The 15,537-nt window shown below is 36.5% G+C and overlaps 1 protein-coding gene across 2 annotated transcripts in view; it reads right to left on the bottom strand.

Annotated features, from left to right (window-relative positions):
• Nucleotides 1-12,805: 12,805 nt before the first annotated feature.
• Nucleotides 12,806-15,537, bottom strand: part of Fsip2 (fibrous sheath interacting protein 2) — a 78,845-nt gene continuing 76,113 nt past the window's right edge. For both annotated transcript variants that reach the window (XM_052181173.1, XM_052181174.1), the window contains exons 22-23: nucleotides 14,155-14,224; nucleotides 12,806-12,942 (exon numbers count right to left, since the gene is read on the bottom strand). In XM_052181173.1, the coding sequence (XP_052037133.1) occupies nucleotides 12,806-12,942; nucleotides 14,155-14,224 (207 nt within the window). The remainder of the gene's footprint in view (nucleotides 12,943-14,154; nucleotides 14,225-15,537) is intronic.

Here is a 15,537-nt window from a genome sequence, read left to right as displayed (position 1 = left end):
GGACCAATCTATATCACTCCTGGGCATATACCCAGAAGAAGTTCCTACATATAATAGGATACATGCTCCTCTGTGTTCATAGCAGCTCTATTTGTCCTACCCAGAAGCTGGAAAGAATCGTTATGTCCCTTCAACAGAGGAATGAACACAGAAAATGTGTTACATCTACACAATGGAGTACTATTCAACTATTAAAATATTGAATTCATGAAATTCTTAGGCAAACAGATGGAACTAGGAAGTGTCATACTGAGGGAGGTAACCAAATCATAAAAGAACACACATGGTATGCACTCACTGATAAGTGTACATTAGCCCAAAAGCTCAAAATAAACGAGTTACAATTCACAGACTACCGGAAGCTCAACAAGGAAGACCAAAGTGTGGGTGCTTTGGTTTTTCTGAGAAAGGGAACAAAATACTCACAGGAACAATTATGGAGACAAAATGTGGAGCAGAGACTGAAGGAAAGGCCAACTACAGACTGTCCTACCTGTGGATTCATCCTATAAACAGTCACCAAATGCCAACACTACTATGGATGACAAGAAGTGCATACCAAAAGGAGCATACCATGGTTGTCTCTGTAGGGGCCCTGTCAGAGCCTTATAGATTCAGAGGCAGATACTAGCAGCCAACCATTGGAGTAGTTGGAGGGAGGACTGGAGGAGCTCAAGGGGTTTGCAGCCCTAAGGGAAGAATGATGAAGTTGGCCAGCCCAATGTCCTAGGGCTCCTAGGGACTAAGCCATCAACCAAGGGGTACACATGGTTCCAGCCAAAAGTGTGGCAAAGAAGTGCTTTGTGGGGCATCAGTGAGAGGAGAGGTTCTTAGTGCTATGAAGGCTCGATTGATGCCCCAGCATGGGGACATCGATGGGTGCTAAGTGGAAGTGGGTTGGGTGGAAGGGCATCTTCTTGGAGGCAGGGGGTGGGAGGATGGGTTGCGGAATTTTTGGAAGGGGGAAACTGGGAAAGGATATAACATTTGACATGTAAATGAAGAATATATTCAATAAAAAATAAAAAAGACACTTTTAGAGCACAGCTACCCTATCATACTATGCCTTGGATATCATAACACAACCAAAACACAAGATGATGATCTTAAATCCAATCTTATAAAGATGATAGAAACATTTAAAAAGAAAAATGATTAAATACCTTAAAGAAATATTGGAAGATACAATCAAACAGGTAGAAGTCTTTAAAGAGGAAACCAATAAATCCCTTAAGGAAATACAATTAAACAGATGAAGGAAATCAATAAAACTGTTGAAGACATAGAAATGAAAATAGAACAAAATACAGCAAACACAAACTGAGGGTATTCTGGGGATGAAAAGTTTAGTGATGAGGACAGGGACAACAGATGCAAACATCACCAACAGAATACAAGACATGGAAGAGATGATCGTAGGCATAGAAGATACAAGAGAAGAAATTGATACATCAGTCAAAGAAAATGTTAAATCTAAAAGTAATTAGACACATAGCATCCAGGAAATCTGAATTTCCATGTTAAAATCTAACCTAAGAAAAATAGGAATAGAAGAAGTTAAAGAGTTTCAGCTCTAAGGCTCAGAAATTATTTTCAACAAAATCATAGAAAAAAAAACTTTAACCTAAAGAAAGAGATGCTTATAAACAAACAAGAATCATATAGAACACCAATTAGACTGGAATAGAAAAGAAAATACTTCAACACCATAATAATCAAAACACAAAATTTACAGAAGAAAGAATATTAAAAGCAGCAAGGGTAGAAGACTGGTAATATACAAAGGCAGACCTATCAGAATTATAGCTGACTTCTCAACAGAGATTAAAAGCGAGAAGGGCAGGGAAAGATGTCTTATAACCTCTAAAATCCACAAATGCCGACCTAGACTTCCATACTCAGCAAAACCATTAATCTCCATAGATGGAACAAACAAAATATTTCAAGAAAAATTCAAATTCAAACAATGCCTATCCACAAATCTAGCCCTATAGAAAATATTTGAAGGAAAACTCCAACCCAAGGAGATAACTATATCCAAGAAAATCCAGCAAATCATTAATTCTATACCAGCAAAAACAAGGGACACACACACACACACACACACACACACACACAATCTCCACCAACATCAAAATAATCAATGGTCATTAATATCTTTCAACATCAATTGACTCAATTCACAAGAGACACAGGCTAACAGAATGGATATGAAAACTATCATTCTGCTGCACACAAGAAATGCACCTCAGGAACAAAGACAGTTATTACCTCTGAGTAAAGGCCTGTAGAAAATAGTTTTCCAAACCAAAGGATCCAAGGAAGATGCTGGAGTAGCCATTCTACTATCTAATAAAATAGACTTCCAACCAAAATTAATCAAAAGAGATAGGAGTGGATACTTCATACTCATCAAAGGAAAAAACTATCAAGATAATATTTCAACTCTGAAATGTTCTTTTACAAATGTGGGTGCCCTTATGTTATGCCATTACTAAAGCTTAAATTGTACACTGAACCCCACACATTAATAGCAGGAAACCTCAACACCCCACTCTCACTAATTGAAGAGTCATCCAGAAAAACTTAAACAGAGAAATAATGAAACTAACAGACATTATCAATCAGATAGACCTAACAAACATCTACAGAATATTTCACCTAAACACAAAGGAATATTCTTTCTTCTTAGCACATCATGGATCTTTCTCCAAAACAGACCACAAAATCAGTCACAAATCAAGCTTCAATGGATACAAGAAAATTGAACTAATATCTTGTATCTTATCAGATCACCATGGGTTAAGTTGAACTTCAACAACTACAACAAAAACATGAGAAAGCCTACATATTCATGGAAACTGAACAACTTTCTATTCAATAATTTCTGGGACAGGGAAGAAATAAAGAAAGAAATTAAAGACTTTGTAGAATTCAATGAAAATGAAGGCAGAACATATACAAATTTATGGGATACAATGAAAGTAGTGCTAAGAGCAAAGTTCATGGTACCAAGTGCCTTCATATCTACCAGCAATTTAAAAGTACACCTGAAAGCCTAAGCCAAAGCCAAAGGCAAAAAAAAGGAGTACACTGAAGATGAGTACAAGGTAGGAAATAATCAAAATCAAGGCTGAACTCAACTAGTTAGAAATAAAGAAAACAATACATAGAATCAATAAAGTTGAGAGTTGGTTCTTTAAGGAAATCAACAAGATACAAAAATCCTTAGCCAAACTAACCAAAAAATGGAGAGACAATATCAGAATAAAAAAATCAAAAATGAAACATGAGACATAACACTAAAGTATTCAAAGAATCATTAGGTCTTACTTCAAAATCCTGTACTCCATATAATTGGAAAATCTTAATGAAATGGATGATTTGCTAGACAGATACCACTTACCAAAGTCAAATCAAAATGAAGTAAATTATTTAAACAACACTGTAACCCCTAAGGAAATGAAAACAATCATTAAACATCTCCCAGGGCCAAATGTATTTAGTTTAGAATTCAGCAAGACTTTCAAAAAAGAGCTAATAGCAAAATCCTGAAACTATTCCACAAAAAGGAAACAGAAGGAACAATGCCAAATTCAAAAACCACACAAAGACTTAACAAAGAAAGAATTTCAGGGCAACTTCTTATGAACATTGATGCAAAAATACTCAATAAAATACTCACAGAATGAATCCAGAAACACATAAAAAATAAATCATGAACAAGTTGGCTTCATCCCAGGGGTACAGGGATGGTTCAATATACAGAATCCACCACATAAATAAACTGAAGGAAAAAAATGACAGGATCATCATTTAGATGCTGAAAAGGTATTTAACAAAACCTAACACCCCCTTCACATAAAAAGTCTTAGAGCAGTCAGCAATACAAGGCATATACCTAAAAATAATTATAAAAAAAGAATATACAGCAAGCCAGTAGCCAACATCAAACTAAATGGAGAATAATTTAAAGTAATTCAGCTGCAATCAGGGAAAAGACAATGATGCCCACTCTCTCCCTATCTATTCAATATAGTTCTTGAAGTTCTAACCAGAACGTTGACTCAACAGTCAGAGAAAATACAAAATGCAAAAAGCTTGTATTCCAGAACATCCAGGAAATCCAGGACACAATGAGAAGACCAAACCTAAGGATTATAGGTATAGATGAGAGTGAAGATTTACAACTGAAAGGGCCAGCAAATATCTTCAACAAAATTATGGAAGAAAACTTCCCTAACCTAAAGAGATAGATGCCCATGAATATACAAGAAGCCTACAGAACTCCAAACAGACTGAGCCTGAGCAGAAATACCTCCCATCACATAATAATCAAAACCCCAAATGTACTAAACAAAGAAAGAATATTAAAGGCAGCAAGAGAAAAAGGCCAAGTATCATATAAAGGAAGACCTATCAGAATCACACAAGACTTCTCACCAGAGACCATGAAAGCTAGAAGATCCTGGGCAGATCTCATGCAGACTCTAAGAGAACACAAATGTCAGCCAAGACTATCATACCCAGCAAAAATCTCAAACACCATAGATGGAGAAACCAAGATATTCCATGACAAAACCAAATTTATACAATATCTTTCCACAAACCCAGCCCTACAAAGAATAATAGAAGGAAAACTCCAATATAAGGAGAGAAACTACACCATGAAAAAGCAAAATAGTAACCTTTCATCAAACCGAAAAGAAGATAACCACTCAAATATAAAAATAACATCGAAAATGACAGGAAATAATAATCACCATTCCTTAATATCTCTTAACATCAATGGACTCAACTCCCCAATAAAAAGACATAGACTAACAGACTGGATAAGGAAACAGGACCCTACATTTTGCTGCATACAGGAAACACGCCTCAATGCCCAGAGAGCTGCAGAAGGAGAGAAGCCCCGCGGTTATATTTGCTGCTTGCCAGGACAGAAAAGAGTCACTAGGTACTGTATCACCCTGAGCTTTAGATCTCTGGTGGTGCAAATAGCCAGGGGTCTGCCTGCACTCAGGAACTGAGCTCATAGGCGGTTTTTCTGCTAGCCCTCCTGGAGTGGGGCCTGTGTCCTGCCCAGAGAGCTGCTAAAGGCCTGCCCAGAGAGCTGCTGAAGGAGAGAAGCCCGTGGCCAAACTCGCTGCCTGCGGGGACACAAAAGGATCACTAGGTACTGTATCACCCTGAGCTTTAGATTTCTGGTAGTGCAAGCCGCCAAGGGTCTGCCTGTGCCAAGGAACTGATCACATAGGCAATTTGTCTGCCAGCCCGCCAGGCACAGGGCCTGTGTCCTGCCCAGGGAGCTGTGGAAGGAGAGAAGCCCCGCGGCCATACTCATTGCCTGCCGGGACAGAAAAGTGTCACTAGGTACTGTATCACCGTGAGCTTTAGATTTCTGGTGGTGCAAACTGCCAGGGGTCTGCCTGCACTCAGGAACTGAGCACATAGGCGGTTCATCGGCAAGCCAGTCCATCGCAGGACCTGTGTCCTATGTGAGAATCAACAGAGGGAGTGACCCCCACCACCACATCTTTGCTCCATAATAGAGCAGAGAACACCTGGTTGACCTTGACAACCTTAGTATAACATTGCTTGAGGCAAGACTGAGAAGGGCTCCAAAGGCACAAAAGAGGAAGGCAGCATATCAGTAATCTGTGCCAGAGGAAACCCAGTAATCCAGTGTTGCAGAGATAACCTTAAAGATCCACAGTAGGTTGAAGCACCAGCGAGTGACAATAAGACCATCTAACACCTGGGAGAATTAGATGGCTAAAGGCAAACATAGGAACGTTGCGAACAGAAACAAAGGCATTATGGCAGCATCTGAACCCAATTCTCCAACAATAGCAAGTCCTGGATACCCCAACACACCAGAAAAACAAGATTTGGATTTAAAATCACTGGTCATGATGCTGGTACAGGAACACATGAAGGACATACTTAAAGAAATTCAGGAGAAAATGGATCAAAAATTAGAAGCCCTTACAAGGGAAACACAAAAATCATTGAAAGAAATTCAGGAGAATACAAAAGCCAATAAGGAGGAAACGCAAAAATCACTTAAAGAAATATAGGAGAACTTTGATCAACAGGCAGAAGTCATGAAAGAGGAAACACAAAAATCTCTTAAAGAATTAGAGGAAAACACAAACAAGCAAATGACGGAACTGAGCAAAAACTTTCAGGATCTAAAAACAGAAGTAGAAACAACTAAGAAAGCACAAAGGGAGACACCTTTGGAGATAGAAAACCTTGGGAAGAAATAAGGGACCATAGATGCAAATATCAACAACAGAATACAAGAGAGAACAAAGAATCTCAGATGCTGAAGATACCATAGAAACCATGGACTCAACAGTTAAAGAAAATGCAAAATGCAAAAAGCTTGTAAAACATCCAGGAAATCCAGGACACAATGAGAAAGCCAAATCTAAGGATTATAGGCATTGATGAGAGTGAAGATTTACAACTTAAAGGGCCAGCAAATATCTTCAACAAAAAGAAAACTTCCCTAACCTAAAGAGACAGATGCCCATGAATATACAAGAAGCGTACAGAACTCCAAACAGACTGGACCAGAACAGAATTACCTCCTGTCACATAATAATCAAAACCCCAAATGTACTAAACAAAGAAAGAATACTTAGGGCAGTAGGAGAAAAAGGCCAAGTAACTTATAAAGGAAGACCTATCAGAATTACACCAGATTTCTCACCAGAGACCATGAAAGCTAGAAGATCCTGGCCAGAGCTTATGCAGACTCCAAGAGAACACAAATGCCAGCCAAGACTACTATACCCAGCGAAACTCTCAATTACTATAGATGGAGAAACCAAGATATTCCATGACAAAACAAAATTTACACAATATCTTTCCACAAACCTTGCCCTACAAAGGGGAAATACACCATTACAAAGAGGGAAACTATACCCTGGAAAAAGCAGGATATTAAGCTTCTTTCATCAAACCCAAAGAAGATAACCACACAAGTATAAAATTAAAATCAAAAATGATAGGAAGCAATTACCACTACGTCTTAATATCTCTTAACATCAATGGACTCAATTCCCCAATAAAAAGACATAGACTAACAGACTGGTTACTTAAACAGGACCCTACATTTTGCTGCATACAGGAAACACACCTCAGTGTCAAAGACAAAAACTACCTTAAAGGCTGGAAGACAATTCTACAAGCAAATGGTCCCAGGAAACAAGCCGGAATTGCCATTCTAATATCAGATAAAATTGACTTTCAACCTAATGTCATCAAAAGAGACATGGAAGGTCACTTCTTGCTCGTCAAAGAAAAATCCAACAAGAAGAACTCTCAATCCTGAACATCTATGCCCCAAATACAAGGGCGCCCTCATTCATAAAAGAAACTTTACTAAAGCTCAAAGCACACATTGCCCCTAACACAATAATTGTGGGTGACTTCAACACTCCACTCTCACCAATGGACCAATCAGGAAAACAGAAACTAAACAGGGAGACAGTGAAACTAATTGAAGCTTTGGACCAATTGGAGTTAACAGATATATATAGAACTTTTCATCCCAAAGCAAAAGAATATACATTTTTCTCAGCACCTCATGGTACCTTCTCCAAAATAGATCATATAGTTGGTCACAAGACAGACCTCAACAAATATAAAAAGATTGAAATAATCCCATGCCTCCTATCAGATCACTATGAAGTAAAAGTGGTCTTTAATAATAATAAAAACAACAGAAAGTCCACATACACATGGAGGCTGAACAATACTCTCTATTCAATGACACCTTGGACAAAGAAGAAATAATTTAATGAAAATGAAGGCACAACATACCCAAATCTTTGGGACACAATGAAAGCAGTGCTAATAGGAAAACTCATAGGCTTGAGTGCCTCCAAAAGGAAACCGGAGAGAGCATACACTAGCAGCTTAATGGCCCACCTGAAAGCTCTTGAACAAAAAGGAGATAATTCACCCAAGAGGAGAAGAAGACAGGAAATCATCAAACTCAGGGCTGAAATCAATCAAGTGGAAACAAAAGAGAAACATACAAAGAATCAACGAATCCAGGAGCTGGTTCTTTGAGAAAATGAACAAGATAGATAAACTCTTAGCCAGACTGACCAAAGGGCACAGAGAAAGTATCCAAATTAACAAAATTAGAAAAGAAATGGTGGATATAACAGAAACTGAGGAAATTCAAAAAATCATCAGCTCCTACTACAAAAGCCTATACTCAACACAACTGGAAAATCTGGAGGAAATGGACAATTTCCTAGAGAGATACCAAATACCAAAATTAAATCAGTACCAAATAGATCATCTAAACAGTCCCATAACCCCCAAAGAAATAGAAGGGGTCATAGAAAGCCTTCCAACCAAAAAAAGCACAGCACCAGATGGCTTCAGTGCAGAATTGTATCAGACCTTCAAAGAAGACCTAACACCAATACTCTTCAAACTATCCCACAAAATAGAAACAGAAGGAATACTACCTAACTCCTTCTACAAAGCCACAATTACGCTGATAGCAAAACCACACAAAGATCCAACAAAGAAAGAGAACTTCAGACCAATTTCCTTTATGAACATCAATGCCAAAATACTCAATAAAATTCTTGCCAACCAAATTGAAGAACACATAAAAACGATCATCCACCATGGTCAAGTAGGCTTTATCCCAGGGATGCAGAAATGGTTCAATATACAGAAATCCATCAATGCAATCCACTACATAAACAAACTCAAGAAAAAAAACCACATGGACATTTCATTGGATGCTGAAAAAACATTTGACAAAATTCAGCATCCTTTCATACTTAAAGTCTTGGAAAGTACAGGAATTCAAGGCCCATACTTAAACATAGTAAAAGCAATATACAGCAAACCGGTTGCCAACATCAAACTAAATGGAGAGAAACTTGAAGCAATCCCACTAAAATCAGGGACTAAACAAGGCTGCCCCCTCTCTCCTTTTCTTTTCAATATTGTACTTGAGGCACTAGCTCGGGCAATTAGACAACATACGGAGGTCAAAGGGATACAAATTGGAAAGTTAGAAGTCAAACTATCATTATTTGCAGATGATATGATAGTCTACCTAAGTGACCCAAAAAACTTCACTAGAGAACTCCTACAGCTGATAAACAACTTCAACACAGTGGCAGGTTATAAAATCAACTCAAGCAAATCAGTAGCCTTCCTATACTCAAAGGATAAGCAGGCTGAGAAAGAAATTAGGGAAATGACACCCTTCACAATAGCCACAAACAGTATAAAGTACCTTGGGGTGACTCTTACCAAACATATGAAAGATCTGTATGACAAGAACTTCAAGACTCTGAAGAAAGAAATGGAAGAAGACCTCAAAAAATGGAAAAACCTCCCATGCTCATGGATCGGCAGGAGTAATATAGTTAAAATGGCCATTTTGCCAAAAGCAATATACAGATTCAATGCAATACCCATCAAAATCCCAACTCAATTCTTCACAGAGTTAGAAAGAGCAATTCTCAAATTCATCTGGAATAACAAAAAACACAGGATAGCTAAAACTATTCTCAACAACAAAAGAAATTCTGGGGGAATCAGTATCCCTGACCTCAAGCAGTTTTTTTTATATATTGTTGATAAATACTCGCCCCCTAGGCCTGATTGATCCCAGGAAGGAGAGAATCTGAAAGTACTATCTGACTTTGCTCCTTAATTTAGAACTATTGTTAGATAATGATTCTGACAGCCAATAGTTGGGCAGAAGAGTCACAGTGTAGAGGGGTTGGGATTCCCAGGCTTTGTATAGGAGGAGAATCACCAGGTGGAGAGAGGAAAGTGGAGAGAGGAGAAGTAGACATGGGGTCTTAAAATCATGGCCACAAGGGCTGGGCAATTGGAGTTAAGAGCAGCGCACATGGAACATAGTAAGTAGTAAGTTGGGGTCATAGAGAAAAGTAGACTAATAGCATAGAGGGTAGACATCTGCCCAACTCTATCTAGTGCGGATAAAAACTTACTGTAAATATAAGGCTACTTATATCATTTATTTGGGAATTGAATAATTAAAGCAGGGTAGAAGCCCCTGAATGAAATTAAATATTCTACAATAACAAAAAAGAAACTTTCTAATACCCACATGATTGATATGTATCATGATATGATACACTTTGAAAAGAAATAAAAAATTTCTATGAAACTAGAGACTTCTAAATGAAATTATTATTATTTATTTACTTAAGCAAAGGTATTTGATATGCAAGTTTAGCTGGTTGGTTTGCATTGTTATACATTTTTCAAAACTTTTTCATTAAATGTATACTTTTTGATCGTATATTGATGGTTAGTAACAATGGCAAATTTTGCTGTTATACTATAAAAACAGTGATCATTTAATGTTTAAAACTTTCATGATAATTAAATGGTGCAAAAGGAAGAAACAGAGACTGGAGAGATGATTTTGTGGTTAAGAGCACTTTCTTTTTTTCCAGATGACGCAGTTTGATTCCCAGTCCCCATACAGCAGCCCATACCTTCTACAAAAGCAGTTTCAGAGGATTGGATGCCATCTTTGTCCTTGGTGGGCACTGCATTACTACAGTGTACTTACATATAATACATAAATAAATTTTTAAAAACAAAATCAAAATAATATAACTCACAGAAATGTTCCAAATTCAATGCCTAAGATTCTTGTAAACCTTGAAAAATAGCAACATGTAGTGAAGACCAGAGTTTTTCTTTATGATACTGGGAAATGTATAATTTGGCAATTTATGCTCAAAATTTATATTAACCACCTAAATTTTAATGTAGTAATGCATCTATCTACCATGTGTTGGTTAATAAAGTTAATTATTTATAATTAGACTGCAAATTATAAATAGAAATTAACGACTCTCTCCTTGGGACTTTAGTGAACAGAATTACAATAGTCTCATAGAGTGAGGATGGAAGTATTTATATTTTTATATTTTATAAATGTTTAGGAATAATTACTACTGAATATTCTTTGAATATTGGCAGGCTACATCTATGAAGACATAGGCTACTAGGCCTTTTTATGGTTTTTTTATTGAAATTCATTTAGTATTTGTTATTTGTCCACATTTTCAACTTTATTTTGATTCTTATATGACAGTTTCATGTACCTGTTTGCTCCAATGTGTTATACAGCATTGTTCATAATAGTTTATTACTGTTTTTTGTTTCTGAGACATCTGTTTTAATTTTCTTACTTCATTTGTGTCTTATTTCTTGTGTTAGGTAGGAAGTTTTATTTTTTTCAAAGAACAATTTTATTTGCTGACTTTCGTTATCTATATGAATTATTTATGATCTGATATCTATATTTCCTTCTTTATGATAATTTTGGGATTAATTTGTACTTATTTTTCTGAATCATTGAGAGATAAATTAGTGCTTTTCTACATTTTTCATTGGTGACATTTATCTGTGTAAAATTCCCCTTTAGTGATCTTTTAACTCAACCAGGTCTGATTTACCATGTTTTCATTTTAATTTTTGTCCAACCATCTGTAAAATACATTTTATTCCCTCTTTCACTCAGTCATTGTTGAAGAGAATTTTGTTTAGTTTTGATGGTTTTGTGTATTTACCAGAGTACTTTTTGTTATTGGTTACTTCACATTTTATTACACCATGTTCAGCAAAGATACTTCAAAACATCAATCCACTTCTTGGATGATTATTGGTGAAAAGATTCCCCCTAAATTATCAGAATATCCCAGGAGAGGCCCATGTCTTCTTTCCACAGTGAAAGCCTGGGGCTGAGCCCTAACATCAAAGAACAAATGCAACAGTAGAAGCGATGATAGCAGTGAACTTCCCAGCAATAAGTAACAGCAAGGAGGCAAACCCAAAACTTCCTGCTATCTTTTATCTGGGCTACCCACATTTTAGAGTGGCTCTTCCTGCTCAAATAATCTGACCAAGAAAAATCCCTCAGAAGAATGCCCAGCAATTTGCCTTTAGTTGATTCAGGATTCATACAATTCTTATATACAGTCTCCTCATTATATTTTCTTTCTCCAAATTCCTTCTTTTACTCATTATTAATGAGTAATAATTATATCATTTTTAAAAATATAAATACTTTTACTTCCTGTGTTAGTAAGTTTGTTACTTCAACACGAACCTAGATATAACTGAAAAGAGGGAAAGTTGGCTAAGAAAATGTCTCAGTAGCAATCTGTAGGGAAGTTTTGATTAATATTTGGTATGGATGGATGCAGGGGATCACTGTGGACAGTACTACCAACAGGCACGTGGTGCCTGTCTAGATAAGAAAATAGGTTAAGCAAGCCACAAGGACTGAGTCAGTGAGAAACACTCCTTCATGGATCTGTCACAGTTTCTGTCTCCTGCTTCCTGTCATCTGAACTTCCTTCTATGGTGGACTGTTACCTGAGAGTTTATAAGCTATAATAAATATTTTCTGTACCAAGTTGTTTTTGGTTATGTTGTTTATGCCAAGAGAAATCTAGGTAGGGCATTATCTTACTTCCTTTTCTAACCTTCCAGTGATAAAGAAATAAGTTTGCCAATAACTCTTCATAGGTGATGGACCTGTATAAACTGTTGAGACATGAACTATCTGAACATGCCTTAGACAGTGAACAGTATTTTACATAACAACTCACATTAGTTTTGTCATCTACATGCTAAGCATTATAATGATTCTAAGAATTAAACAGGAACAACCCATTTACTATAATAATTGAATGATATGTTCTACTTTAAATATCATTTTATTTTATAGAGAATCACAATTTTATCAAGTGGAGAAGCTTCAGTTCTTATCCTGGTGAGGTGGTGAGGATGATTTTGGAATACTGCCGCTCGATCGGGAGAACACCTTTGATAGCGTAGAAGATACCTTTGCCAGCACTTTGGACCCTTGCTTGGAAATACTGCTCCTGGGCACTTCTGTGGGGAAAGATTAGTAAAAGCGGTTAGATAACAGCAACAACTATTTAGAATTCGGAACTATTTAGAATTTGGCGTTTGTAAAATAATCTGTGAAAGACAAAGCACAGCTGGCCTGTTTTCATTTGATTTACTACGGTCTCCTGAAGGTATTGTACACAGCCATGTCGTCATTGACTGATTAACTTTGGTTAGGTCAAAGACTTTGGCCTAGTATCACACAGGTAAAATGAATATGAGCAGGCAATACAGTACAAGCATTGTTGTCTGTGAGGGTAGGGTATCCTAAGTTATTTCTAGGTATGTGTGCGAAGCCTGCCTCTTATCCCTGCTGAAAACGATTTGAAAATACCTAATGAGCTGGACAGGGAGCTACATCTCAATGCTCTGTACATTGTTTCTAGTTTATAACGCTCAAGAAAAAGCAGAAATATACTAAAGTGCTGTAATTGCTGTAATTTCTCTCCTATTTTGTATAAATTTCCTTTTGAAAGTTTCTAGGTATATTTCGTTGTCTTGTAAGATACACTACATAGAAAATGAAAATGTCTGTATTTGGATTTAGTTTTCTGTGTCACCTATTAATAATCTGAGTCTGTATACCAACTTATGATTTTTACTAACTTTATATATAACTTTAAAAAGTTCGGAATCTTTCACTATCCATACTTAATTTCTCATTTAAAAGAGTAAGCTATGAGAAGGCTGCCGAGAACCTAGTATATTTCAGTGACCAATGAATGCATCATGGTAGCTCCACTGGGACATTTATCACATCATCCACCTTGCTCTGGAAGTAATACGTTCATGTAAACAGTGTTGGTGCCAAATGACTGTAGCCACCTTCACCCTCAAAAAAAAAATCACAGGGCTCTTTACAGCCCAGCAGCTATATAACTTTTGAGAACTTATTATAGTTTTCCTCCTCAATTATTTCCACTTTATTCTTTCATAATATGGGAATAGCTATGGACTAACAAATGTTAGTCACACCAGTTGTTGTCCCTTGGTGTCCAAAGTTAAAAGGCAATTTATGTAATAGCCTGTAGATTTTTTATACAAATGGTATGGTTATTATTTATTAATCACATATTAATAATAAACAAGAAAAAGGTCACTCATGTTGCAAAGATCAATAATAAAATTTTCTGATTCACAATAATAATAAGTGCTTTGTTTCATTAATGGTTAAAAGTTTAGAGCATTTCATACCTGGAACATGTTCCTTTGAAAGACGTGAACTGCTGGCCATTTGTTTTGATCCTTCATAGATGGTGACAAACTGACAAAACACATTGACATACTTAGTCTTTGGACAGGAAACATTACACATACCAATAAATATCTAAAGATTTATAAATATTGCATAATTTCATACAAATGAAATCTGTCTTTTTCTACATCTAATAAGCCCCCTCTAAGACCCAGAAAAGTGTGTGTTTCCAGTTCTTAGCATTTGTCCTTGTGATGAATTTTGACCTTGGCCCTAAGCCTCATGACAACCACAGGCTGATCTCTATCAATTCGTGGGAAATATTAGCTGCTTATTAACTGCCTCCTTTGCATTCATTGCAATAAATTACAAACGTGTTTCTGTGAAAAAGATAAAATGATAAGTAGGAACCACAATGCTCAGGTTTCTCTTTGGAGAGTTTAGCAATTTATACATTCTGAAGTGATAGTTATTTGTTGGTTGGCATTACCAGGAGCATGCCAGATACTGGCTTTATTCTGAAGACTTGTGACATCATTTTTTTGAATAGGAAAGCAGTTAACTGTCCCTAGAAGGCAAGATGCATCCACTGCCAAATATAAGTTCTCAAAATCTTTTCTCAATGTAATTTCAAGTACTCAAGAAACTTCAGAAAGACATGTAAGTACTGCTTTTCTTAATTCATAATTTCCCTCAGCCTTTGATTCTTAACAGAACCTCCCCATTGTAATTATCTGGTTAAAATGTCCTAGGGATCTGGTCTCTTTATATGTTGTGTTTCATAGTCCTTAGGATTGCAGCAGCTACCTCCAACTTTCTAGGACAAAAAACAGAGTACAGAAACAAAACAAAACCAACAGGCCCACTCAATACTTTAGACCGGCATAGAATATTTACTTTCTCTGGTAAAAACCAATAAATTTCATTCAGAAATTGAAATGCCATCTTATTGTCATGACCAATTCCTGTCAAAGCAAGGAGAGCAGCAGAGAACAGCCCAATCCCTACTGTTCATGAGTTTAAGTTTAAGCAAACTTCATCCTATCTTTTCTTTAGTTTCCCAATCTAAATGTCTACTATTTATTTTCAGATACTGAGTATTGCTGACAGTTTTCAAGTATAATCAACTAATGGGCATGTATATAGGAAGGAAGCTTGTGGGACTTTATTTAGAAATGCACTGAGTAAAAATTTTAGGCATAGTTTGAGTATGGACAAGGTATTAGAAAGGGAGAAAGGACAAGAGCCAAAGAGCATAGACTAGTTAGGAATTTAGCATCATCCAAAGAATAATAATGACTCTCAAACTAGAATTTCTTGGCCCCTTTTCCATTGACATATGATTTTATTTTCTACAACGTATGATTTTAATGCAATTGGAA

The sequence above is a fragment of the Apodemus sylvaticus genome, chromosome 5 (genome assembly GCF_947179515.1).
Source record: "Apodemus sylvaticus chromosome 5, mApoSyl1.1, whole genome shotgun sequence".
NCBI classification, from domain to species: Eukaryota; Metazoa; Chordata; class Mammalia; order Rodentia; family Muridae; genus Apodemus; species Apodemus sylvaticus.
This window is presented reverse-complemented; position numbering and strand designations above follow the sequence as displayed.